Source organism: Pseudopodoces humilis, chromosome 1 (assembly GCF_049639895.1).
Source record: "Pseudopodoces humilis isolate 2021_Gansu_Grassland_sample_001 chromosome 1, ASM4963989v1, whole genome shotgun sequence".
Taxonomy (NCBI): Eukaryota; Metazoa; Chordata; class Aves; order Passeriformes; family Paridae; genus Pseudopodoces; species Pseudopodoces humilis.
In genome coordinates this window covers 105615059-105642578 of record NC_142200.1, presented here as the reverse complement: position 1 = coordinate 105642578, position 27520 = coordinate 105615059, and the positions used below count along the sequence as shown (strand labels likewise).

General features: G+C 39.4%; 1 protein-coding gene across 1 annotated transcript in view; it reads right to left on the bottom strand.

Moving 5' to 3' along the window:
• Positions 1–676: 676 nt before the first annotated feature.
• Positions 677–27520, bottom strand: part of TBX20 (T-box transcription factor 20) — a 39360-nt gene continuing 12516 nt past the window's right edge. The window contains exons 5-8 of the mRNA XM_005519054.2: positions 24979–25137; positions 21492–21568; positions 10419–10528; positions 677–6115 (exon numbers count right to left, since the gene is read on the bottom strand). Coding sequence (XP_005519111.1) covers positions 5775–6115; positions 10419–10528; positions 21492–21568; positions 24979–25137 — 687 coding nt within the window. The 3' untranslated portion in view covers positions 677–5774. The remainder of the gene's footprint in view (positions 6116–10418; positions 10529–21491; positions 21569–24978; positions 25138–27520) is intronic.

The window sequence follows — 27520 nt, the reverse complement described above, 5'->3', positions numbered from 1 at the left end:
CCTCACTTCTTTACATTCTTCACTACTCCTGACTTAAGAGACCTAATCTACTCTCTTCTTATACTGTGTTTCCTAGGTCTGTATTTAGTACCCTGAGGACCCTGAGAACCCCATATTTCAGCCGTTCATTTGCCTTCTGCTGGCAAACCCAGGAATGTTTATGAATATGATTGCAAAGCATTTTGAAAAATAAATAATTTGTGTAACTCCATGCAAACTACAATTGTATTTAACTACAGAACAACTATCACTCCATATGAGTCCAAGACTTAGACCACCTTTTGTAGATGAGCAGCCCTAACAAATTTTGTGTGCTCTGAGAAACATCTGTGACTGGTTCCATTGCCTTCAGCAACTTGGTAAGAGAAAAAAATAAACAGAAGGAGAAAGATTTGGCTAAATAAGAATGATATATCAAAACACCCAATATTTTAATGAAAGAAACTGAATATCCACACATTTGCACTTCTGTACAGTTTTTGTGATATATATATAATTTTAAGCTGTTTACAAATAACATTTAATGCTTCAAATATTACATAATGTTGATATTATATTTCTAGCAGAAATAAATATATTGCACTTAAAAAGAAACTTTTCATTAGATGTTGCTTCATAGTTTATGTTCACAACTTTTTTTTTTTTTTTCATAAAAAGATTTCCCTCTACCCCCACCCCATACACACAAACACACACTTCGGTACATGGTGAATGTGCTCACGCAATGCATTATAAACAACAAAGTCAACACAGCAAACAGAAGAACTGTGGTACATTCTGTTAAAGAGGCTACATCCAGATTTTTTACCTTCCTTATTTTTAAACCAAATCCTTCCTCATGTTTCTGAAGGTAAAGTTAAAAAAAAAGAAAAAAAAAAAAGAAAAAAAAAAAAAAGAGAAGATTCTTTAAATGTGCTAAAGGTAAAATACAGCAAACTGTATTTTTTGTCCCTAAACTATCATAAAAAGTTACTTCAGAGCTTATTTAATTCACTGCTTAGTTTTCTCTTAAAAAGATAAAATAAAGGAGTTGTCATTTGATAATCTAGAGATTATATGCAAGGACGTTTGATTATAAAGTAATACATAAATCCTCTGGCCAGCAAGTAGGTGGTTAGTAAAGAAACCACAGCTGCAGCAGAAAATGCTTTATAAAGAATAGTGAGAATAAAATCTCACTAAAACTAAAATTAATCTTGCAGTGGGTGTCATCCCCCTGCAGATGATGAGTATATGCACTGTGGCCACAACTTCCTGAAGACAAGAAGCCATAAGTGTTACACTGATCTCACTGTTGCTTTTACCCTTATCTAGGAGTAAATTACCACAATTTATATTGACTTACACTTTTGGAAATTATTCCAAGATTTTTCAAAAATTTTCATTGATATTTCTGTTTCTGTGTAGTACACACATATAAAGAGGAGATACTACATAATCAGCTTGCAGCCCAAATGCTTTTCAGTTAAAAAAGGTTCCTTTTCAAGTGCCAGTTAGTGTTTGCTGGATGTTGGAAATAGCATGTTGATGCAGTGTCCCAGCCTTCATGGGTAAAACTAACTGTGAGAACTTCTGCAATTGCATTCTGAAGATTGTAGTACCAAGCATGTTAGCTACCATACAACTTACCATCCTCAGCCTCATGAAGAAGCATTTCCACTAGGAACTGTCTCTACCTGGTCTATGCTTGTTATTCAGTTTACACCCAGAAAAGTATGACTGAAACCCAGTGGCATTGATTTGCTATCTTTGACAGTGCCTCAGGCCATATAAAGCAATACTACAAACCAAAGAGATAAATTAAAAATGGGAAGTATTATGTTTAGATTCCCAGGGCTCCAAAAGTAGAAGAAATAAAATTCAGACAAATACATCCGAATAAGTTTTGTTAATGTATGGGGCACTTTTGTTGGATTAAAGACTGGAGGGTGTTGACAATCTATGGATAAAATGGTAATTCAGGAAAAACACAAAAGTACTTGGAACACTTCCAAGGAAATCTTACCATTTTCTTTAAAAAGTATATTCATGCATATTCTCTCCACTCTTTATAAAAAAAGGCAAACAGCTCTCCCCCCCCCAAAAAAATACCCCAAACAAAATCAAACAACATAAACCAGCTCCATTTTTCTGAGCCAAGATAAAAGTTCATAAAGGTGAAGAGCACTTCTCATGGGATATAAAATGTGAAATGTATTTGGAAAATAAATTCTAGATTATACTTGGCATTCCTAGCCCATCTACCAACAACAGATGTTCTGTCCTGAAAGTGATAAAATTTTGACAGCATTACAGCAAATCCTTAAATAAATTACTGGGTTATTGTCAAAGTGATGGAGATAATTTTTTTTATTTTATTGGTTTTTTTGTTTTGCAAAAGTGATTTCACTCATTAACCTATTAATTACAAATTTGCACTCATTTTCTTCCAGTTGTGGGTTCAGTGCTAAAGCTCATTTTTACTTGGGTTTTAATCTTTTCAGTACTGTTCTTGTATTTTTGCTGTTATTTAAGTCACTGTTCTTACTGTCAGACTTTATTTTTAGATGACAAAGTGGAATGAAATCCTGCCCCTGTTACAGTCAATAAATTTCCATTTGACTTCAGCTGGGCAGGAATTTTATTCCTGGAATCACTCCCATGCTTCCCTGGGCCCGTAGGAAGATGAGAGGGACATGGAGCAGAAACCTTGTGAGGTGGCAAGACCTCTTTGGATGTCCTGTGGCTTCTGTGAACTTAATCCCTTTAACCTCAACTCTATGCAACTGGTTTTGTAGGTAGACCTGTGAGGGCAAAGAAGAGGAAGTGAGGAATGGACAGACCAACTGATCTCATTCTGGGGGAAATCTCTCACAAGCTGCCTTCATTCCCTTGCTTGGGACCTGCCTGTGATTCTGCATTAGTGGGGAACCCAATGGGTTTCTGCTGCAAAGGAATTAAACCATCAGAGAGCATCACAAGGAGGGATGAGCCCACTGAGACAGACTTGGTGTAACTGGAAAAATCAAGCTGTGGATTTTGACAGATAATTTTGCATCATCTGTAATACAAAATTCATTGGAGAGAATTTGGATGAGGAGTTTGCTTTATCGTGTTTCAATATCGAGACAGCCTACTGCCATGTTATTTCAGCTATGAATCACACTTCACTTGTAGTGAAAAACACTTTTCTTTCATTTAATATTTTTTATAAATGAAGTTGTCAAAATCCAGTTTCAGTGTACAGAAAGAGCCCGGAGAATTTTCTCTGAAACCGTATCAGGGGCATTTCTGCATGCAAATATTGGTGTTGCCAGAGCAGGGACTGGGACAGGGCTAAAAGATTGTTTATTTCTCTGAATTTGCTTCATGAAGGAAGGTCATGTATGAGCAGCCTTTATGTCACATATTGACCATGCCTAAATCAGCCCACCTGTTCCAAACTTGTTTCCAGAGTCATGTGAATTTTGCCTGCTCACTTGACTCTGATGGAAGTACCAGCAGTAAAACTACTGGCTTGAATTCTGAACCTAAACACATTCCCTGCAGCTTCAGGTAAGTTAATGAATCTGCAGAAGGAGACAGATAAAAGAAATAGAATTTCCCCACAGGCTTTAGTGCTTGTCATCCTAGGGTCTTCATACTGCTTTAACAGAAGTCAAACAACTGAAGAGAAAGCTTTCTTCCAAACCCTTTCTGTAATTACTGTCTCTGTATAGTCATGTGCACTTGAAGAATTACATCCTTGTAGGGTCAGTAGCACCTAATTTCATGAAAAATAGGGGGAGTTTATATCAAAACCCGTTATAAGTAGGCACAATCTTGCAACATGCACTTTTCCTGTGAATATGATAGCCTACAGCAAAATCTAATATTTGGGTACACCAAGACAAATTCAGGGTCTGATTCTGAGCCATTTAAATATTGCAGAGCTTGCCCTGTTGTATTAATTTATGGAACTCCTTGTAGCAGGTCTGAATTATAAATAAATTTTAATTTTTATTTACATACAGAACACAGGAGCTGCAAATTGGCCCAGGTCATTTTTCATCAGCAGGTCCAACAGTGATTAATGGGGAATTAGGGTGATATTGCAGATAACTTGGTTGAAAAGGTGATTGAAATGGCCAGCTTGAGAAGATTTTTAATTCAGCTGCTAGAAAATACATAATGATGTTCTTTTTCTGTGGGACACAAGTGCCTTGCCTTGCACTTTGCAGGTATGGGAGTAGGTGTACTGCACTGTGCTTTTTACCATATGACACCAACACAGAATGGTCAACAGTAGAGGACAATAGCAGGAAATAAGTCTGTTTTGTGTTCCAGCTCTACAGAGATCTGTAATATATGAGATTATATATGCTAGTTCTTTTTTGTCAGTAGATGTGTTATCATCTATAGCTTGGATGCAACTCGACACAGAAACTGTGTCAATTTATTATTTACAGCGGAATCCCAGCTCTTACCACACAGAAAACCAACATCACACTGGTACTGTTTCTAGCAGTACAAAAGATTCATGCTAGCTCTCTGCAGATAAGGTCATTATTTTCTTATGCCTCTATAGCTCCTCCATTGCATCAGAGACAGCGTACTAGAAAAACAGGACAGTACTTTGAACGAGAGCCCCAAATACTAACTGAAAAAATGTCAGACATTAATTTAAAAAAAAAAAATTCATGTGAAATTCTGCACTGATATTTTCCCAAGGAAACTCCAGTAGGACATGAAAAAGGTGGTAGTACAACCCTCATTTTCCTGGCCAAGGAACCTGTACAGTAGCAGCCATGACCAAACCCAACAAAATCAGAACAAGTGGAAAGATACTCCAATGCTACTCATACCAGTCCACTAATTATAGTTCGATCCAGAGAGTCTATAGACTGATCTAGTCTGAAATTGTGTTAACTTGGTTAACACATGCACAGGTGGAAACAAGCCTTCAGTGGCATGCACAGTAGCTAACAAGCACTGCTTTAAAATTTGAAATCTTGGGTTTCTAAGTTTAAGTAACAGATTTTTCCAAATCAAAATTTTTCTTCATTATACCTTAACCAACAGTTAAATTGCTCCTCCTCAGATATAGAACAAACTTCCTTTTAGGCTGAAGGACAGAATACATTATTACTACCACAGTCCTGTAACACAGTTCTTTTTTTTGGAACCGATAAGTGTTTTGTGAAAGTAACAAAGAAAGAAAGAAATACTTGTTAATAACGTTCTCTTTGTGATTATAGTAGCAACTAAGAAATACTGGTTTTGGTGAATATATGCCAGTCTTAAAAAGGACAGTGGTCTTCTCCACTTTGTCCTGTTTTCAGCAAATGTATGCTGAGATAGCCTAAAACATGCTCAAAGTTATAGCAATACATTTTTTCTGTTTAGATGCTCATCAGTCACAAGAAGAGATGAAGATGAGTAAGAGTATTGCCTTTTTTAGAATTCATCTAGCATATGAAAAAGACCTATAGACAAATAGTTTGTACATTGCTGCTTAAAGATAATCTCTTTCCACCAGGTATAATGCACCTTTGGAACAAGCTGCACGCGACCAAAGATCCTGGGAACTTTGGGATCCATTTTGGCTGTGTTACACATAGATCTGTGAGCAGCTCCAAGCTGCATGCTCTCTTCTTGTGATCCCTCAAAAGAGGAATCTATATCCACAATGCATTTTCTTAGCTGGTTTGTTATGAGTTCAGCACTCCTGCCACAGACCTTTCAGGAAGGTCCCACGTATTTTTCATAGCAAACTTGCACATGTAAAATCTTGTGTTCCTCTTGTCTTACGTCACTCATACAAACGGTGTCATCACTGCGGAAGAGTGACGCAGTCCTTGGATGGCTGCATAAGGACCCTGCTGAAAATAATGGTGGTACCTTGGCATGTGGAAGGATGGGAAAGTGGGGCCGCTGCCCTGCATGGAGCTGGCTATAGCAGAGGGTGTAAGAGGCATTCCCAGGCGGCTGTACGGAGGCAGAGATCCTTGGATCGGATGAGGAATGGGTGTAGCTATGGACGCAGTGCTGGTACCCAGGGCACTCAAAGACTGTGGATGCTGAAATCCTGGGAAACTGGTTGAAGAGGAAACCCAGGAACTGAGGGACAGGTTATCAGATGTTGTAAAGGCTGACCCTGCAAGCAAAGAGAAAGAATACCTAACATTGGTGCTGCGACACACAAAGCTGGTAAAGTAGCAAAAAGGGAGAAAATGAGTCTCTCACAACAAGCCTGGTTTCAATGACCAGTTGTCATTGGAAATAATTCCCAAATACATCCATCTTTAAAATGTTATTTTCTGTTTGCTGTCCTTTATCACTACATCTTAGACAAATTTTGATTTTCAGAAGCTGGTTGCAGTGGTTTCAACAGTAAAATCAGCTTTCCACATTGAACATTTTAGATATTAAACACTGAAGCACCTTGTAATGCTGTCACTAAACATTGAAATATCTACTCTGACATGGAAGCCTGCTGTATTACATCCATGTTTTGAAGACATACTTGTTGATTTTTACTTTAGATCCTTAGAAGAACTGTTGTTTCAGGTTTTTTTCTAAAATTTCGGTGAGGCAAAAATGCAGAAAAATGTAATTTGCACTACAAGTTTTCCTTTTTTTTATCCCAGTGAAACATGTCAACACTACATTTTTCCAGTCAATCTGATTCTTTCCATAATATAGAACAAAAAATTCTAAAAATATAAATGTCAAAGTATTTGTTGTTTTTCCAACTGTGTATAATACTCTAATAAACAACACCAGTGCTAATTCATAGTAAGAGGTGCAGAACTTGCTCTGAAGATAATTATCTACTTTTGATCAAATGAAAGTGTTCTTTTTGTCATTTTGTTTTGGGTTTGTTTAATCTGAAAAGTTTCAAAAACTATTTCCACAAATCTTCCAACTCTTTAAAATACCTTTCTTTCCTGAAGATTGAAGAATCATAGGAAAAGGAAAGAAAGAAAAATGGTTTCTTAAAACTAAAACTAATTTCTTATTTCATTTTGACACTAAAATTTTGGAGAAACAATAATTTGTTTGGATAATTGCACATGGTCATTTTCAAATAATCTGATGACTGTGTTGCCCTTCATCTCTGTAGTTCCTATATGCATCTGGCCATCACCATACGTCTGATTTCTAGAAATGGGAAATACAACAAAATTCTATAAATAAACTCTTTGTCTTCCTCTTTAAACAATAATTTAACTCTTGTCACTTATATTTGACCAACTCTCTTACTTTAGAAAATAAATCTGTTGGCAAGAGTATTTGATGAAATATTATTTAAAATCAGTATTGCAAAACATTCTGAGACAACAAATTTTGTAACAGGTACTAGTTTCATAAATTTTATTCAGGAAGGAAGATGCATCCAAACTGTAGAACGAAAACATATGAAGACTTCTATCCATCAACGAAAACTTATTGGAATTAAGTAAAGTAACCAATCATAGCCACATACTCAAGCCAAAACTATTAGCAAAAAACAACAGAAATAAAAAGTGCATATTGGTGTTTTTGGGTTTTTTTTAAATCATAAATCTCTCATGGGATATATTCTCAAATCATGAAGTATTTTCCCTCTGTTTAATGAAACAAGTAAAACAGCCCAGTAACAGGAAAAAGAAATTGTGCCAATTTAGTAGTGGAAATAAACTTGAACCAAATCCTGGTCCTACTACTGAACCAAATCCTAACTGCTGAGAAATTAGGATCCAAAGCCAAACTCTAAGGATGATGCATTACTCACAGACCAGAAAACCCTTGACAAATCAGAGGGTATCTGAACATTACTGCACTACAGGGAAAGCAGGGTACAAATCTGGATTTGCAGAAGGTTTGCATTTGACTCTGGCAGCTACTATGAATGTATGTGGATGTAGGCACAGAGAAATTATGCAATAAAGAGTTTCCATTGAATTTATATATTTCCAATTTGTCAATTCCTTTGGAATTAGACGTCTTGTACTGTAGGTTAGCTGCTTCCATCTTTAGATGGCTGAAATTGGCTGAGCAGAGAATGCTCTGAGAGGGTGCTGAAGTAATTACCAACTCTATTGCTGCTATCTATTTCTTTGTTTTATGCAGAATAAGGTATGCCATTCTTTCTCATGAATGACTGTGAAATGATTGTAGAGCTGGAACAATTCTCCTCTAAGGAAAGACATAGAAAATTGGGGATGTGGAGTCTTGAGAAGAGCAGACTTTTGGGACACCTAATTGCAGCCTGTCAGTGCTTAAAGTGGGCCTATGAGAAAGCCAGGAGCAAATTTTTCAGCATGGTCTGTAGCAACAGGAGTATGGGCTTTAAACTAAAAGTGCATAGATTTAGACTAGATAGAAGGCATTTTTTACTATGAGGGTGTTGAAATACAGGCACAGGCTGCCCAGAGAGGGGCCAGATGTCCCATCCCAGGAAATATGCAAGGTCAAGTTGGATTGGGCTCTAAGCATCCTCATTGAAGATGTCCCTTCTCATTGAAGGGGGTTTGCACTACATAACCTTTAAAGGTCCCTTCCAACACTTACTATTCAATGATTTTCATGAGCAACTTCCTCAAGCATCCTTTCCTGCTCCAACTGATTTGGTCTCTAATTGCAACTTAGTACTCCAAAAAGTCTCACATACCACTTTTGTCAGGTAATTAGTACTTCTGAGGCAATCAAGGTCTCAAAGAGCTTATAACACACACCACCCAGCAATGTGTATGTATTTGGCTCTCAACTCATGTTTTTAGGGGGGAAGATCTATCAGTTTTGCATGCAAGGTAATTTTAAAATTAATCAGCAGAAATTAAAATATCAATGGAATTTCAATAAGAACTTTGTTTCTTTCCTTGTATCTTGGAGGACTTTTCCTTATTTAAGGACACTAGCCCTAAGGAGAGAGCAAATGCAGTACCAGTTACTCACGTGTAAGAACAGTGTGATTTACCCTCTGTGCATGTCTGGTTGCCCAGAGTGCTCACATCCCATGTAGCATATGGCTCCCAGATTAGAAAAAAGTTCTTTGCCATGATTCACAATTTTCCTCACTTACTCATTTGCCATATTGCAAGCAAATGCAGAACTGTACCCTTTTATTGCACATAAAGTTAATTGTCATAAAGTAGTATATCCCCCATGACACCTTTCCAGGGACTCTCTTCTCAAGAGATTTAACAGCCAACTCTCATACTGAGATTCACCTGGTTTGTTTTGTCACTCCCAAGGGAGGGCATCATACTAGGGAGAAATTTAATTCTAGAAGAGAAGGTGCTTCACTCTGAGCACTTCCAGCAATGGAAAATTTAATACTGTCTTCAACAATATCTGGCCTAGGATCTAAGTTGACATGAAGCAAGGTAATTCCCCAGAACTATGTGAAAGGATGGCATCATACCAGGTGAAAAGTTGCTTCAGAAACTCCATAATCTAAGGACCTGCTCTTAGAATAGATGTGTAAAAGCAAGCCCACCTAATCACATTTTGCTGAAGAGCAACCCATGGTTAAAAATAAGTGTGTTTTCCCTGTACAAGTCCAAAGAGCTCATGACCAGAAATAATGCTCTTATCTTAGCAGCACTGTATGAAGTTAGAGGACAAGACAAGGGCACTGCCAGTCGAAGACAGACAGAACTGCTTTACCTCAAGTGGCTGTGGCATATCAGGCAGGTCACAAAGTCAACATGCAGAGTGTAATGCAACACAAGTTTATGCTAGTCAGCAATCCTGCAGGAAGGGTCTGAGATCTATTTCCAGTGGTACATTATGACAGACGCAATTTCTCCAGTAAATATCCCCACAAAGAACAAGTCAGTCTTGCTACTACTTTTGCTGCTACTAATGCGGACAAATTGTTTGCTGAAGCATTTGGGGCTAATTGCTTCAGCAGGAACAGCACCTTTAAGAGACTAACAGATAACAATTAAACATCAGTTTTTCAGGGAGCCAGCAAATTTTCTTCCTGAGGAGGCAAAGTGGGTTAACCACAGGCTGGCTGAAGATGATTAGAACTAAGTCCTCTGTTCACAGAAGGCTGGAGGGGCAGCAAGAGGCACATCAGCATGGCACTTTACATGTGGTGTGGAGCCCAGTTAGTAAGTCCTGCCAAGAGATGGGGAGTGTTAACTTGTTCTCAGCACCACAGTAATGAAGTTTCCTGGTTTGCAGACATCTTGAAGAGGATGCAGAACTAATTCTCTTCTGATGGCAAAGATTACGTGGCTGTCCCTAGAACTGCCTCCTGAATTGAACCACCCACACCAATGCCATGGGCATATCAGATATCCCAAAGAGCCAAAAGGTAACAAGTATTCTTCTTCATTATATGACTTCCTGGCAGAGAGACACACCAGAGAAATGCTTTAGAGTACCACAGTACTGCCTGTGGTCCTGCTTTTCTCAAGCATAAATGAGTCACCACAGTTTATATCATGAGCATGTTTTCCTACCTCTGCTTTGTGTTGCCTGGCTGTCATCTCCAAGCTCATCTTCTCCTCCATAGGTCCGAATGGGTGATCGGGCATAGGAATGCTTTTGGATAAGGCTCTCCACACTTTCTCTGTAAAAGGAAACAACCTAATGTATCAATACCATCCTAAACAGCATCCTAATTTGTTAAGGTAAACACAGTGCCTTTTCCTGTCCAGATCACAGCCTTCTCACACAGGCTCTGCAAAAGACTTACTTCATAGCATGACATTGGAAATGTCAGATTTGGCCTGTGTTTTTTTAATATTGCAGATCACTGCTTACCAGCTTCTTCAGCAGAGTGAACTTCCTATTGTGTTTCCTGGATGTGGTCTCAGACAGTGAATATCAGACCAGCACTCTCCATAAATTTGAAAATGCAAATTCTGCAGTTATTTGTGCTGAGTGATGAGTCTGGGTTCAAAGAGACACCTGTGGTCCAGCTCCTTTCAAATAAGCTTTTGCATCGCACATGACCACCTCATTTGCTGCTCTCTCCTTTTTCTGAAAGCAGGGGCAAAGATAGGTGTGTCCAGAGACAGCTCAGCTCTGACTTTGCTCTCTCAGCATCAGAGCTGGGGGCAGTTCATAGCAGGAAGTCTGCAGATACTACCGATCTCGTGCCACGTCTGTTCCGGGAGGTTAGACACGTCTGCCAGGCCCCTGCCTCACTGGTAGCACAAAGCACTGAAGTCACCCAAACCATTTTTAAATAGAAGGAAGGCAGATCTGCACAATAAGCCTTAGTAGTTTGTAAGGAAGATCCAACCTTACACATTCCAAGCGCATTTCCATGTAAGTAGGTGGCATTATACCAAAGATGAAAATTACCTAGGCACATTTCAAAATGGCTTTGACCTTCTATTCCTGTTTAAGAAAACTAAGTATCCATAATTGTTTAAATCTACTACTTGATTAAGGTTTTGTCTGAATTTACCATTTGTCCATTCATACTTGCTGATGCCCTTGGCTAAGTGAGTGTGCCTGTTCCAGAAATTCCAAGGAAAAATATTTTTCAAGTAACATGATAAATCACAATGGCACATGTTTTCCTTTCCTACAGAAAGTCCATTATGGTCATTTTGTCCTTGGTCTATCACTGGCATCATTACTTATGCTAGTCTCCTTAGAAAAAAATAAATAAAAAGAGGATCTTATCAAAGTGATTTACTTGTGTCAGGATTGGAAGTGGACTGAAAGCAATGGCAGTTCCTACATAGAGTATGATATAATTGGATTACTGCCTTTTAAGTGATTGAAAACAGTAGGCATATCAGGGCTATCTGGAAGAAGATTTTCCAAAGAAAAAGACAGATGGCATTGTTTACATTATGTGCTGAATGCCTTTTGAAACATTAGGCTTTCTTCTGAAGCAGAATGTGACATGCAAAGAATTTTACTTGCCCAAAATGACTATTTCATATGAGTACAGCATAACAGAATAACAAATTAGGCCAGTGTTTTCTGAGTGATTTAGAAACTGGTATATAAACATATTCATAATTAAAGAATTACTAGTCTATCAAGGTCTGAAAAATAAATTTAATACAGGTGATTGTCTGTATTTATTTCTAGTAAGGGTCTGCTTATAATGGCAGAGATTACAGCATGTAATAATATCCTGATGCAACAGAAACAATGCGGGCTTTAGTTGTAGTGCAGTGGGCCAATTTCACCTCTAAAACATTGGATCCAATGGCAGCTTGGGGATAAACTCACCCCAATAAATTTACATTTGAATTACCTACAGGGATTTAAAGCTAAATCAAATGCCCACAATTATTGCAGACTAAATTCTTTCCAGATGGGTTTGTATGCTAGACAGAGAACTCTATTATTCTATATGGTTGTCTTCTTTTAAAGGAAAAAGAGAGATGACTTCTTAGTGAACCCTGAATCTGCAAAGTTTGAAACCGGGGAACTATGTCGTAGGTTTATTTATTTATTTTATGATGTAGCGTTGCAGATAGTATGCAAAAGGTTTTGGAAGATAAATCTCATTCATCAGCACAAGAGGCAAAGGTTTTTATGGCAGAGGGAATGTGGAAACTTGCATCAGGGGAAAGCAACTAAACTCAAACACTTTTGTGCAGTGGAGATTTAATATTCAGATCTGTATGAGCTTATCTTGACTAACCACGTTGGTTGTTTATGCTATAATCACAAAACACCTACTGAATTTTCATTTTAGAGGTTGAGGCTGTGACTCTCATCATGAGTGCAAAACACTGAGACTCACACCAGAATTTAGGCACCTGCCCCCACAGTCTTCAGGTGGCCCCTCTTCTTTCCACATACTACACAAGCTGCATAGAAACCTCCAAACAGACCTACAAAATGCAAAAGGCTGGGCACACCTAAGTGTGCAAAAGGAAACAGGAAAAAAAAAATGAAGTGGTGTATTTTCTCCACTCATAAAGCATATCTCTGAGTTATCCTCCAAGCACTGTTTCTTCCACTTAGAAAAACAAGAGCAGAAATCTGCACTTAGATTTCTTTCCTTCCCCTCATGTTTCAAAGGAAAGGGTGTGGTGGCCTCTGCACCATGCTGCAGTATTCCATCCTCAGAGCAGATCACTTGGAGTCTGGATCGAGAAGACAGCAGTTGAAACTCATTTAATCTATGAAAACATTTGAAGTTTCCTACACAAGTTGGAAAGAGGAGACTATCCTCCTCCACCCTTTAAAGACAGAGGTGCCTTAGGACTTTCTCCAATGCAGATACATAGGAGGAAGCAAAGCTTTACCAACAAGACTTAAGTGCCTGTGGAATCTAGTTCAAAATGCAGGAACAAAGCTGCAAATCTGGAATACAGATTCCTTCTTATATCCTTGTTTCCACTGGACACAAAAGGACTTAAAATCTTTCTGAAAATTCTCTTTATGGAACCATGAACCCTTTAAGTTATCCCAAATATGGTGCTCTGGAGAGTGGATTAATAAAATACATTTTTCAAGTCCCAAAATATTACACTAACACTACTAAAAGGGAAATACAGTATTACCTCTGGCTTTAGAGTTATGTATGCAACATCAGGTATTTCAATGTGGTTCAAAGGATTGATGGAAATAATTTTATCAAGTACTAAATGATAAGTTAATATTTGGCACTTTATGATTCTATGCTCAATTTCAAAAAATTAGCAAGTGAAGAGTAGGGTATAGGCTTTTTTTAAAGCTGTCTTTGCATATTTTTCAGCACTGTTCCACAGTCTGGAAAACAGAGTGACTTCCAGTTACTCAACTTCTGTCCTTCTGTTTCTTTCTTTGTGATCAGAAACTTGTTATCTAATACTGGGACCCAACAATTTTTACCTTTTAATGTGTCTTAGAACTCCACAATCTCTTCTATTAACAAGAAATTAGTTGTAAACTTTGTTCTGAGAGAGATCACAAGCTGCCAGTTGAATAAAGGAAAGATATCTGCTCTCTGTCAAATATTTTTGTGTGGTCTACCAACAAGTTTCAGTCTTCCACGCTGTTCTTCAACTCACAGATGTCTTGGAAATACCCAGAGGAGGGGGAAAAGCATGCACATACACACAATATATTACTATGATTAAGCTGTGCAGTGTGTAGAACTGGATAATAGTAGGAGATGCAGACTAGAGAAGAGCAAGTTAGGGACTGAAGCCACTTGAGAAGAAGGATCCATGTGCCAAATAGAAAGGAAAAATCTAAGCTTGTATTGACAAGCACACCCACAGAGAAGATGCTGAGGAAGGACAAATTTGAAGAGAGATAATACGAAAAGGAGCTTGGGTTGATCCCAATAATCTGCATTCCAACACAAGTACACTTTGAGCCCAGCCCTGTCAATAAACCTTATTATGAATGAAGCACTTGTCTCCTTTGTCTAAAAAATTAAACAGCAATATTTGAACCTGAAATCAAAGCATGTGAAAGGCTGAGAGAATTAATCAATTAGAAAGGGTTTAGGGTGCACAGGGAACATCTTGCTATTCTGCAGGTTCTAACCTCTTGATTAAACATTTCACTCTTGTTTCTGCTGGCAACCGATTCCAAAACTAAACTTCTGGCTAGGGATGCTTTATGTCATGCAGTTCCAAGCTGAGTCTTTGGCCTTGTTTAACTGACAGTGCCCTGCATGTACAGAGTAGACTTATATGAGCAATAAGAAGATGGGAAAATCCTGATGTACCTGACAAATGATTCACTATCCAAGATTTGCCATGGATCTGAACTAGGAGATGGCAGAAAATAGAGTTGGCTTGGTAAGTAGCTGAGGCTCTGTGTGAGGGTGCTCACTTCTTTTGCTGTCAACCCAGATTATAGAAATTCTCTCAGGAGATGATAAAGTCCCAGATTACCCTGAGCAGGATCTTTAATCAAGATGGAAGAACAGGGCTTCTTTGTAGGTGGGGGCAGGCATCTCTGATGTCATTTTTTCTGCTCCTTTTGCAATTACTCTACTTCAGCTTTGCATGAACAGCAGCCTGGTGATCACCATGACCCTGATTCTGAATTTGGCAGAAAGGAGATGGAGATGGGAAGCCTACCTTCTCCCTTTGAGACAAGAATGCTTAAGACATATTTAGTGTTGGTGAAGGTGTCAGAAAAGCTGATTCAGAAGTAACTTTCTGGAACCAAGGCATCCAGTACCTATCTTAAATCTATACCATGGCTACAAAGAAGATGAGGTTTGATGTAAGGGGCAGCTGTCCCTTCCAAGTGGGAGCCAGGTTCAAGCTTCTTTGAAGACAACACGCTAAAGTCAACGGGCTGTGAGAAAGAGCTAGTGACTGAGCCAGGCATTCTGAACTAGTGTCTTCCGCACAAGTTTCTATTTCAGGAATGGCTACAAGAGGTACAAATTTCAGAGCAGGGCTATTAACCTCTTTTTTTTTTTACCCCTTGCTATCCAAGTGTTAGGTATGCAAAAAGGTAAGGATATTCCTAGAATCTGCTCCCTGCTCCTGGTGTTGTGGAATTTGCTTTTTTGACTTTTTCTTGCTCTTTGCAAGAAAAGGCAATAACAATTTAAAACAAACAAAAAAAAATAAAAAAAAGAAAGAGAATAATAAAATAGTAAAACTGACAATTGTGTTTTGCTTGGCCATTCAGTCCAACAGAAAGAAAAATAAAGAACAGGATATAAAGTGTATGAATTATCAGTTTGCAGCCTGAATGGCTTCTTTAGTTCTGCATTTCAAAGGTTTCCTTTTTTTGTAGCTGCCAGTCAGTATGTTTGGAAGAAAGCCCAGATAACAGAAGACGTCAGAAGTGAGGTGAGGTGAAGACAGATGGAATAAATGGACTGAGAAGGCACAAAAATAAACTTGTCGGAAGTCACACTGTAGTAGAACTCTTTTTTAAGGGAAAAGATGACTAATTTGTCCAAGACACAAGTGCTAAAAACAAGTCTATAAAAAAAAAAAAACACCAAACAAAAAACCCAATTAACAAACAAAACTCTCCCCAAAAATCCAACAATAAGACCACTCACGTCCCAAAAAACCAAAACAACATAGCAGGAAGAACACATACATTTTTTTTTAATAGCAGCTATGAGTGAACAGCTTTTGCTGTCAGATATCATTCAGCCTTTATGTTCCTGTGGCTTTTGCTATTTTACATATGCACTAACATATAGACATATTAATTTTTCTACATATACTTGGTCTTACTGGTAGATGAATATTAGAGGCTGACCACAGGAACATAGTTCAGGTTGTGGAAGGTCCACAGTACAGACCAAATCCTTGAGCAGAACCAAGTAGCTCTGCTCCACTGCTTAGATTAAAACCAAACCAACCAGGGACAAAACAAGACCTACAGGCTACAGTGGCTCATGTGATCTGGCCCAAAAACTAAGCCACATCCCCAAAACACTTTCACACAAAGTCAACACTGCTGGGCAAGTGTTGGATGGATGCATTACTGCAAGAATATATACAAGAAAGAAGGGAAATTAGTCTTAAATTATGAAAAATCTAGGGTTTGATGACTGTAGAAGAACAAATGCGCTGCCACAATGATGTTTACTGTCACATTCTCAGTAAAAATCCAGCACCTGTAGATGAGCTGTAGCATGCATGGATGTGGCAAAGCCTAGCTGTGAAGCCATGGCATTGGAAAAGTAATGACATCTATGAAGAAGTGGGATGAAGTTTTCCATATACTCATTCCTCTTTTCTCAATTGAAAATAAAAATGAGAAAACTGTCTTACAGATCTAGCCCTATGGAGCTCCACTTCACCCAGGGGAGCAACCACTTTTTTCTGACTGTAACCAAATGATGAGAGGTGAGTACAGAGAAGTCCTGTGAAATTGTAGGGGGAAGTCCCTGGAAAACTTTCTCTGGGGTGGAAACCATAGGTCTAATTTGACCCCACCTGGCACTGAATCCCCACCTGTTATGCACACACTACATCTGCATGAGGTGAATGGAAACAACTAGAAAAATATTTTTATACTATTTTGCACAAGTAAGAAGATAGATAACAGAAAACCTAAGTGGAAAATGATCCAGAGTATGAGTCCTTAAAAACTTGGGAACTAAAGAGGATTTAGGTAGCACAGGGGGCTTTCTGCTGGGTGAAGAGTTGCCTGGCTAACAACAAGCAGAGTCAGATGAACCAGATTTGAAGGGAATAATTTAAACATAGTTGTTTAAACATAGGCAGGTAGTGCTTTCAAGTTTTGCCAAGGCATCCAAGCCATCTGCAGTGTTCTGAAAGGGATGATGCAGAAAATACCGACAATCCACCCACCCATCTGGAGCAGCAGCTGAAGGCTGGAATAACCTCAGCAACATCTGGAATGGCACTAGATACCAGCCATTTAGGTGCCAGAGTATTTGGTATTGCTCCCTAAATTCAGGACTTGTACCCCTTTTCCTCTCTGAGCCTAAACATTAGAGATGATATCTCATGGCTGGTTGCTGACATTCACAGACTGACAACTAGCTGAGAATAAAAGATCAGCTGGAATTTTGACTTACTGGAGAACTATGACAAAGCCCTACTTAACCATGGATGTGGGGGTAGGTCATAGAGCATGAATATATTTCTGGCTGTTGGTAGGTGTCTTTCAAGACTCTAAGAAGTTCTTCTAGACCAGCAGTAGGCAATAGGAACGGAAAGGAAGGCAGCTCTGTGGGGTGAGCAGGAGAAGGGGATGGGAGAGAGGATGGCTGTGCTCAGCCCATCACTGAGCACGTGGCTTTGACTGATCCTTCAGCAGGGAAGTGCCCCTATCCAGGCATTAGCATGAACTTTGCTTACAGCCTTGTAAGCCATCATGATGCATTTCCACATCTCAGAGATGAAGCTCCTCAGGGGAAAATCTGGAATTTTATTACCGTGCAAATCCAGTTGGGATGCTGCTCTCTAACTTCTCCATCCCCCATCCTTCCCTTCACTGGTTAAAAATTACTTGGATGTGCAACCATACTTTTCCATATTTCCTCTTAAGTATCCCAGAAGACACATGTCTGTATTGGACATGTGCAGATGGGTATACCCATTTAACTCTCTCTTTAATAGTTAAAAATCCACACCCTGAACTTGCCTATCGCATACTTGGCTCCTGCTCTTGAAATTATCACCTTTTTCACTAGATTTTTGAAATGGTAAGTAATTATGATTGTTTTATTTGTCTATTTATTTTTAACAAGCTAATTCTTCACAACAACTTGAAAGATAAATTCAGACTCAAGACAAAAAAAAATGCATATTGGGTTCTGCCTCTACATCCTTCATGCCTCTGGCAGTTTTTCTTCAGCAGAAATGCCTCATTACTTGATTTGGCATCCCATAGTCAACACCACAGTATGCTAAGCTCCACATTCCGGTAATTGCTGCTAAATGTTCAGTTTTTTTGTTCACTACCACTGTAGGAGCCTTTTTATAGTAGAGGAGATGTAAATACCACGTAAAAAGATCAAAAGGTGAGTCAGAAACTTATCTAAATCGCAGTAGCTCCAGATAAAGTCTGCCCCATTGCTATAAATAGATTACCACAAGTAATGTAGGGAAAGGGTTGATTGTGAAAGGAGCCTTGCATCCTACAAAAAATTCAGTATATACCAAACTTACCAAAGATTTTTTTCAATAGTTTAAAGGCCTGCATATAGCTATGAGTAAAAGGAAACCATTCTATGGTACTTAGACAGGAACAAGAGAAAACAGAGGGCATTTCAAAAGTTTTGCTGTTGCCGACCTCCTCTACTGCTGTGCAAATTTCACCGTGTTTACATATATTATTTCAACTCCAACACATTCAATGTCCACAGATTTAATCCTAAAGGTATTTGCAGCTTGAATTTCTTACATAAGGATCGTAAATCTAGAATGGGAAGCCTGAAATCGTTAAAGTCACATATTTATAAAATCATATTCAATTAGGTTAAAAAAGTGCAATTTCTGTCATCATGTCATAAAAAGATGTGTTTTTCTCTCAGATCTACTATAAAGAAAAGCTCCCTATATTGTTACAGATAGAGGCTGTTTTCAATCAGTTACAAGAAGCAATCCAATTACTAGATGGTTTAGTGCAGTAACTGACTCCAGACTAATTTAATTTCTTTAGGTCTCTAAAGATCAATTGATCTGATTTGTTTCCCTCCCCAAAGGCTGTTTAGGAAAAAGCAGGCTTAAATACTTGGAAATGAAACACAAAGCTCTGTGCGCTTTCACACTACTTAGGTCATTTGGAAAAGCTGGGACTCAGGATAAATGAGTGCTGTCTTGGCCCCAGCATCATGGGATGCTTTATGGGAGCCCATTAGGATCACCACGCCACACCGCAGATTGCACGCTGCTCGTGCTGAGTACACGCCTGCTGAGGGAGCAGTGCAGGCAAAGTATTTTCACAGCTTCTAGACAACTATTCCATTTTCAAGAGCTGTGCAAGTGTGTTTTGGCCTTCACAGTCTTCTCCCTGGAAAATTAGTGTTTTTCTCCAGCAGTGATCTTATAATTTCCAATTAGACTGAGCAAGAGTCATGCTGTACTATTTGAGATTCAATTAATATTGCAATGGACATCAAATAAGAAATTCTTCCTGTTGTCATATCTCACTTTGTTATTTCCTTTGCTTTGTTTCAGATTTCTTTAAGCAATTTTGCTGGTGCTAAGATAAATCTGTAGAACCTGTGGGCACTTAGAGAATGACGTCCTCATCAGCCTGAGTATTTTAATGGCAGAACTGAATAAATCCCTTGATATTTCTGTACCATTTTTATAACTTAGGCAATTCTCAAATCTTGGGCAATTCTCAGCCCACTTGCATGTTACACTTTTATTATCTCATGACTTGATGTGTTGTGCAGCAGGTCTTGAATTTTTAAATACTATTGTAATAGTAATCAGGGATAAGCTTTCTAATTTAAGTACAAATCGGACCTGGCCCAAACTTGGGCTCTCAAATCCAGAGTTTTAATGTAGGTTTAACACTTTTCACATTCTGTTTCTTGTATTTATTGTAGGCTTCCCATTTGTCTGCCTTATCTTTCATGGCAACATTTGTGCCTGGGCTCGGCTGCCTGTCTCAGGCTCTATTCTTACACTTATCAATAAACAAAAGGGCACTGCAGCTTATGCTCAGCATTTCTGACTCCATGCCATGTGCTGTTATAATAAGCTGTCCTCTGGAAAAATTCCCTTCATATCCAGCACCATGATAGTCAGTTCATCTGCACAGAGGCAACTAAGTTTTTCTCCCAGCTTATCTGTTCAGACTCTTTCCGCCCTTGCAAAGCTGCATCGTTAGATGTCTCCTGTCTGTAAAATAAGGAAACCTCTTCTGACAGGTGCTTCCTTGACTATTTATTGCGTACTAACCTGAGCTTTGGATGTTGTTTACCTCAGTATTCTGTCAATACAGCAGACCATGCTATTTTATTAAATTTGCCTCTTTTCTTTGGTTTGTTTCCATTTTTAATGAAGGCTTTCACTTAAGAGATTTTGCAAGTGTGCACTGCAGCCTACAAGCTTTCTCTCCCCAAATTCCTGTTCTTTTCCCCATTTACTCAACAGATCACTTATGATCCAGTCATTAGTAAGGTGTAAAGGATACCACTATTTCCCATCCATGGGCCTGCTTAGATAGATGTACTTTTGAACTGCTGTAAAGACTTTCTCTAGCTCTGTGGCTATGACTTCATTGAGCAGTTTGTCCCCTGTATGCACCTGTGAAAAAATGATTCACAGATGCATCTGGATGTCTCCACATAGGAGCCTGGAGGGTTTTGACCTCTCCAAACTTTCTTTCATGACTGTGTGCTCATAGGAAAAATTGGACGTGCTATATCCATCTCCATTGAGTTCTTTTCCAGCTTAAAGGACACAAGCAGCTTAATTTGCTTCATTTGCCAAGTTATATGACACGATATCATAAAAATGTGACATGCTGGAAAGCTACCAAGAGATTGAAGTTTATTTCCTAACTCAGCTGTGGGTTAATGCTTCTGTCCCTATGGCAGCAGTTGCTTGTAAGTGAGCTGTACACATACAAAACAGTTTCCAGATAAAGCTTTCCCCTGGTGAAGCTTGTAATACAACTTTGGTGAAACAAAAATGGCATCTTTGTTGTCAGAGTGGGAGTTATGGGAGTCATCCTGATGGCAGTAATTGCCAATTTGGTGTCTGGGACTGCTGAAGTGAATTTTGGGAGCTCTCCACTCTCTTTTCCACTATGTTGAGCAGTGGGGAGCTGTAAAGATGTTTTTCACAGGACCACTGCCCTTGTTTCCCATTGACCCAATTCACAGCTCTCAACAGGATTAAATGGCATGATAAGAAAAAAGCTTTTCATTCTGAAGTTGTAAAACTGACCCTCTTCCTCCTTCAAGAAGCCCCCTGAGGAAGACTAATATATTGGCCCCAACTGGAACAGATGTCAAAACTCAAAACAGCTCTTTCTTCATAAAGTTTATAAGCATTTTTAAAGGATGTGGAGGAGTCTTACTGTATGCAGCAAGATAACGTTAAAATGCACAGGTTCTCAGGAGTTGAAAGGATGCTTTTCCTACATACTCTCTCTTCTCTTTATCTTATCTGCATGGAAAGTAAACAGAAAGTCCCCATTACCTCTCGATATCAGTGAGTCTGGAAGAGTCACGGAATCCTTTAGCAAAAGGGTTGCTGTCAATTTTCAACTTGGTTATCTGGGAACACAGAAAAGAGCAACATTACATGAATACAGTGTTAGGGTACTGCAGCGTACAAAGTGTTAACCAATCCATCCCCTGTGACTTCACTGCTAATTTTATCCGCATGCCCTGTGCATGTGCGCCGCTCCTGAGACTTTGCAAAGCTGAGGAGGCAAACCAGGGTGCACTGCACATACGACAGTGGAAAGGCTTAAAGGGCATGGCAGGCTCAGCCTTCCTGTTGCCTGGAGCAGGAGGAACCCACCCATGGCCAGCAGTACAGCTTCCAAATACTTTCCCAGCATCAATCAGGTTTTCTTTACCACAAGCAGCACAAATCACCCTGCTAACAGCTAAGCCTGCTTGGTGGAGCTGCACATCAACCAATTCAACAAGCCCAAGCAGCCTGAAGCCATGGCTTCACTACCCTAGCACCTTTATTTTTTTACTGGGGTGGAAATGTTCTCAGCCAGGCCTACCAGTGACCATATAGGGGCAGTTTAACTGGCTTTATATGAGAAGAGGCTAAGGAAGGGAAGGAAAAATGTGGGGAGAAGTCAGATTTAAAGTGACAGAGCTTGGATTGAAGGAGTAACCCCATTGAAACTATCAGTCTTGAAAAACCACAGATCATGAGTAAAAACTTTCCTCCCTTCTTCAAAGGTAGCTATAAACCTGCCCAGTCATTCAGTCAGCCTTTCCATTTTGACTGAGCAACTCATTGACCAGGAATCCCTCCTGCCCCAAAACATCTGAGCTCCTCTTTGTGGTGAAACTTTTTCAGGTGAATGGCAGTGGCTTTCAATATGTTTCTTGAGGACCAGGAAAAAAAAAGCTCCATTGTGCTTGTGAAATTTTCTATATATACAACCAGTTTGGATTTGGTGAATAAAACCTGAGACATCATTGTAATATATGGATTTTCCAGCCATACCTCTTCCTAGAGCTAAAACTAAAATTGTGAGAGTTAGAGCTTGATGAAAGAAAACATGGGACCCATCCTGCAGCACAGTGAATGCCACCAACTCTAGCTTAAGGCCATGAAAATCATTTCATATTAAGGGGCTTTGTCAGCCTGACTTCTCTCAAAAAAAGTCTGTATCAAAGAGGCTACAATCTCATTTTTAATAATTGGGCCTCAAGACTCAGGAAAAAAAGAAATGGGATCTTTTCCAAATCCTCAAACAATGAAACGCTCTCATCAAACAAATATATTTCAAAATGGGGTGGCTTCTCCCCCAAAATAAAAAATTAATAAAGAGGACAAATATGTATTTATATAAAATATTAAAAAAATATAAAGGAGACAACTGGACCCAACTTTTAATTCTGAGAAAGAGGTCTTCTAAGGAAAACACAGAGAGGAAGGGACATGCTGATGAAGGGAAATTCTACCTTTTTAATTAATGGCCTGCCAGTTAATTAAAACTCATGGACCTGAGTGCTGGTGGAGGGTTTGAGGCTGTCTCATTGCTCAGGTACAACTGGTGGGAACAACCTTGAAGCCTTGTCGCAAGAACCTCGAAATGGCACAAAAATTTAGCTATTGGCTCATTCTCCTTCCAAGGCATCCATAAGCCCTCAGCTCATGGTGATGTTGCAGAGTGGCAAGTTAGTGAAGATTTTTATGGCAGCATTTTGAAAACCACCTTGAAAAAAGACAAGCTCTAACTAGTTCCATTGACTGAGATCACCGACACACCAAGCCAACTGCACTACAGAACAATAAGGATGTCTATTCATCTCTTGAGTATATTTTCACCAATCAAACTTCCATCTTCCTGATATTAAAGTTTTGGTATGACATCACAGGAGAAACTTTTTGTATCCACCAAAGCCAGATGAGACTCAAAATCATTTATGACCATATTTTTCCTGAGAGACTGTCTCACAAACAATCAGAGAACATCTGCTAGAAAGCATTTTAAAATGAAATCTGACCTACAATTCAACTCTGTGGCAGTGGTTTGACTGTTTAAATAAATGCATGCCCTTTAAATCTTAAATTATGAGATAGTTTGTTGAAAGTGTAATGTATTTAGCTTTTATCTAATAACCTCCAGAAATGTAATCAATCCCTCCTTAAAACAGTTCTGAAAGAAATGGCAAAAATGAAAAAAGGCTCCATTTTCATTAGTCATAAATAAAATGACAACATCAACCTCTAGGGGTTCCGGAGATGTTCCATTGAGAAATTTTCCAGGACTCAATGTATGTGCTTTGGGAAGGTTAGTTTAGAAACATCTCTAGTGTAAATATCATTGTAGACACAAATCCATCCTACAGAAATAAATTCTGGGTTTAGCTGGTTTTGTGCCTGTTAGTATTTTGCTGGTTTCTAAAGAAAGTTACATGGAAAAATCTAGCTGCCTGTCTAAACATTATTTTCTTGAGATTGCCAGGTTCTGAGTGTGTTTTCTACAGCATTCAGATACAAATCTAAGTCTAAATCAATACATTAAAGCCTTAAAACAGGATGTGGGGTCTGTCATAAGGACTGACTTAATATTACTAATATTATATTCAGAGCTTCCTTGGCACCCTATGATTTAGTTTCATTTTATTCATAGCATTTCAAAATTGATTTGCTTCATATTAGGAAATGCCTACTTTAAACAATCCAGTAGGTACATTAACTCTGTGATGCTGCCTACCCACATATTTGGACAGTGTCTGTATTTTTCTTAACTTGAGGGAGCTAAGGAGCAAAATAGGTGGGTTTTTTTGAATTACCATAGTCAGTAAGCCCTTCAAGCATGCTCTGAATCACACTGAAGGCAAGAATGTACTTCCACTGACTTTAATATTAAAGCCCAATCCACCATCAAGCAGAGCCTCTGTTCTCTGATTGTTTATAGACTTCCTAAAATTACTCATTAGCAATCCATTGTTATGATCTCCTCCATTTTGTATATATTATTATTCACTGGCATACAAATTGAAATTCAAACATCTGGATGTAATCTGGGCAGCCTCTGAAAAGCATATCTCTGAGTGATTTTCCTTACGTTTGAGCCTTAGAGCTTAATTAGTCAACCTTTTAAGCCCGTGAAATCATCATGTGCAAACCAGAATCTCTCTCAGCTCGTAGCTTGTGGCATGAAATATCACTGCAAATAAGAACAGTTCTTTAATGAGCTATAATTAGAAAATGACTAAATGTTAATATGCAAGCAGCTTTGTATAGACAGAGGGGAAGACAAAAGAAAGCCTCCTACTTGCCATTTTTACTCTCATGAGTAATCCTTACTGCTCTTTGAAGTCTGTACTGCTACTGTATATTCAGGAATTATTTGTGAATGTGAATAAGATTGGCATGGAAAGGTAGGTTATGGCAGAAATTTTCCTAGTTTAGATTGGGCAGAAGGGAGTTTTCAGCAGGGTGGGATCTAGTTACATCTGTAGAAATTAGGAACTCTACTCACCAATTGATTCTGGTAGGCAGTAACAGCAGTAAAAACTGTCTCTGGAAAGATGAATGTTCTGAACTCTTCTGATTTCAGATTTAGCAAAGAAGCTGTGTGATCCTTCTTCTTAATGATGTGGACCCTCGGCTGGTACTTGTGCATGGAGTTCAAAATGATCTGCAAGGAAGAATGACAGAGCACCGTCCTGAGAGGAAGGTTGACAGGGCCCTCAAAGGCTATTAAACCATGGCAGGGGGTGGCTGGGGGAGGGAAGATCTAATTAACACTTCAGGGGAAGCATCTGAAATCTAACCAGCCAAGGGCTGGTTTTCAGAGCAAACTCTCCAGCTCCTTTGGGCAGTTCCAGGAAATGAAGGTGGAAAAGCAGGCATCCCAGGAGCTAGTCTCCTCTCACTCCTACGCCACTGGCGAGCATGTATTTCCTGCGGCGTAAATACCTGTTCCTACAGGTGAGGTGTTTTACATACAGAATTAGTCACTGCCAGAGTGTGCCCTGGTTGGCAGGTGTGAATATGTAACTCCTGAAAGGTAATGGCCAAGAGTCCCCACTTGCAAAAATGCGCAGGTGCAGAATGAAATAGTCACAAATCCCTCAGGAAAAAAAAAAATGACGGAAAAAATTAGACCCATCCAAAAACCTACCAGCAGCAGCACAAACCATCTGACCAAAAGTAAAACTCCACGTAGCCTTTCACTGTGGCAAACCTTTAAAACAAACTCCTTCGGAACTGCTTCTCACCGCAGACTACCAAAAATGCGAGCAAGGAGGGAAACCAGTATGGAACCCCCAAATGACTGGGTTTTGCTATTCTATCCTCATTAATAGTTGTTTACGAGCTCCCAAAACAATTCTAAACCTAAGTACCAACCAACTAATTTCAACATTCACTGGAGTCAAACCAAGAGTCCCCCCTTGCTTCAGTTACCACTGGCTGGAGGCCTGTTTGGCGGCCTCTAACCACAGTATTACAATATAAGAATTAAATACAGAGCTCAGCTCACACCAGCCCTTGTTTTGGATATAATCACAGTCACAAGACAAAATTGGCAATGGTGTGGGTGGTTCTATTTTGCAGGGGCCATAACGACATTACAGTCAGCTCCGTACATCTGGAATAGCTAATGTGCATTCCTCAGGAAGCGTTAACTTCAGCTGAAATATAGCAGGAGCGGTGCAGTATTTCATGCTAAGTCAATGAGGAAGGTTGCACATTGCATTGCAGTGGAGAGCACAGAGACAGCTCTATCATGGCTACAATATCCATCAGTTTTTTCCTTTGCTGCTCCTTTGGGGCCAAATATTGCCAAGATTCACATTGTGACTTTGAGGGGAGGCACACAGCAACAAGAAAGACATTAAAATGACAGTGAACCATCATCCTGAAAGTGTTGCATGTTTGCTTTAACCAGCTCAGGTCCTTTTCCAAAGTACTTTACCATTTTATATAGGAACAAACACAATGGCCACAGACCTTGCCTTTAATACCCTTAGCGCTTTTCCTTCTCTTTGTAAAATTTTGTCTTGCCATCCTAGTTACTTGGAGTGCTCTAAGCAGATGGAAAAGACATTTTAAAGCAGGGTGTGTGGATGGTGAAGAGCTTACTGAGGGGTTGGCCCACAGACCTTGGTGCTTTCCATTGCCTTCCATGGCCATGATGTCCACACCAAGACATTACATCTGAGCAGCACTCAGGTGGAAGGAAGAAAAAAATATTGAGAGCAGCTCCCACACATGCCCTTTCCTTTCACTCCTCTCTGAATGCTAATTTTGATAAAGGAACTGCGTTTCTCAAACAAGACTCTCTTATGAAAATTTTCCAAAAAATAGGACGCACATAGAAAACATCCCTTGCCATGGTACTCTGCATTTCCCATTCCCACCAGAGGCAAGTCTGGTCGTTCATGTACAAAACAAGTACTGAATGCAGCCAGGAGGTCACAAAAGACCCATGACCAAGGTAAATGTGAACATTTCCTTCATGTGAGGGTCTGTATGTGTAGTTTTCCACCTGTACCTCCACACAAGCTGCTGATGACATACAAAGACACTCCTTAATACCTGTGCAACTTCTTGAGTTAGGACCATATGAAAATAGCCCAAAGGAGTTAGATCCATAGGGTGCTCCTCACAGAGTAGTCTCCAAGAGTGGCCTCAAAGTCCAAGCAGTCCCCTCCTGCATGATGTAGCTATCAGAAAATCCCTTATGCCAGCTCAGTGACAATCCTGCTGGCATGTCCCAAGAGATACATCAGGTGCCCATATATTCATGGCAGCCCCACCGCACACAGTTGCTGGCAGCCAGAGGCCCCCAGCTACCCCATCTACCTTTGTGCTGACAGCCTGAGTCAGGGGAGATGACCAGGATACCTTCTTACTGGATCCTGATTGCTGTAAGGTCAGGCAGGTTTGTAGGCATCTGGCTCACACTGGCTACAGACCAGTCACCAGAGGCAATCTGGATGCCAGCTGCAAAATTCCAAGGTGGTTTTGAATTCAGGAACTGTGCTGTGAATGAAGCTTCCATATTCACCAAATAA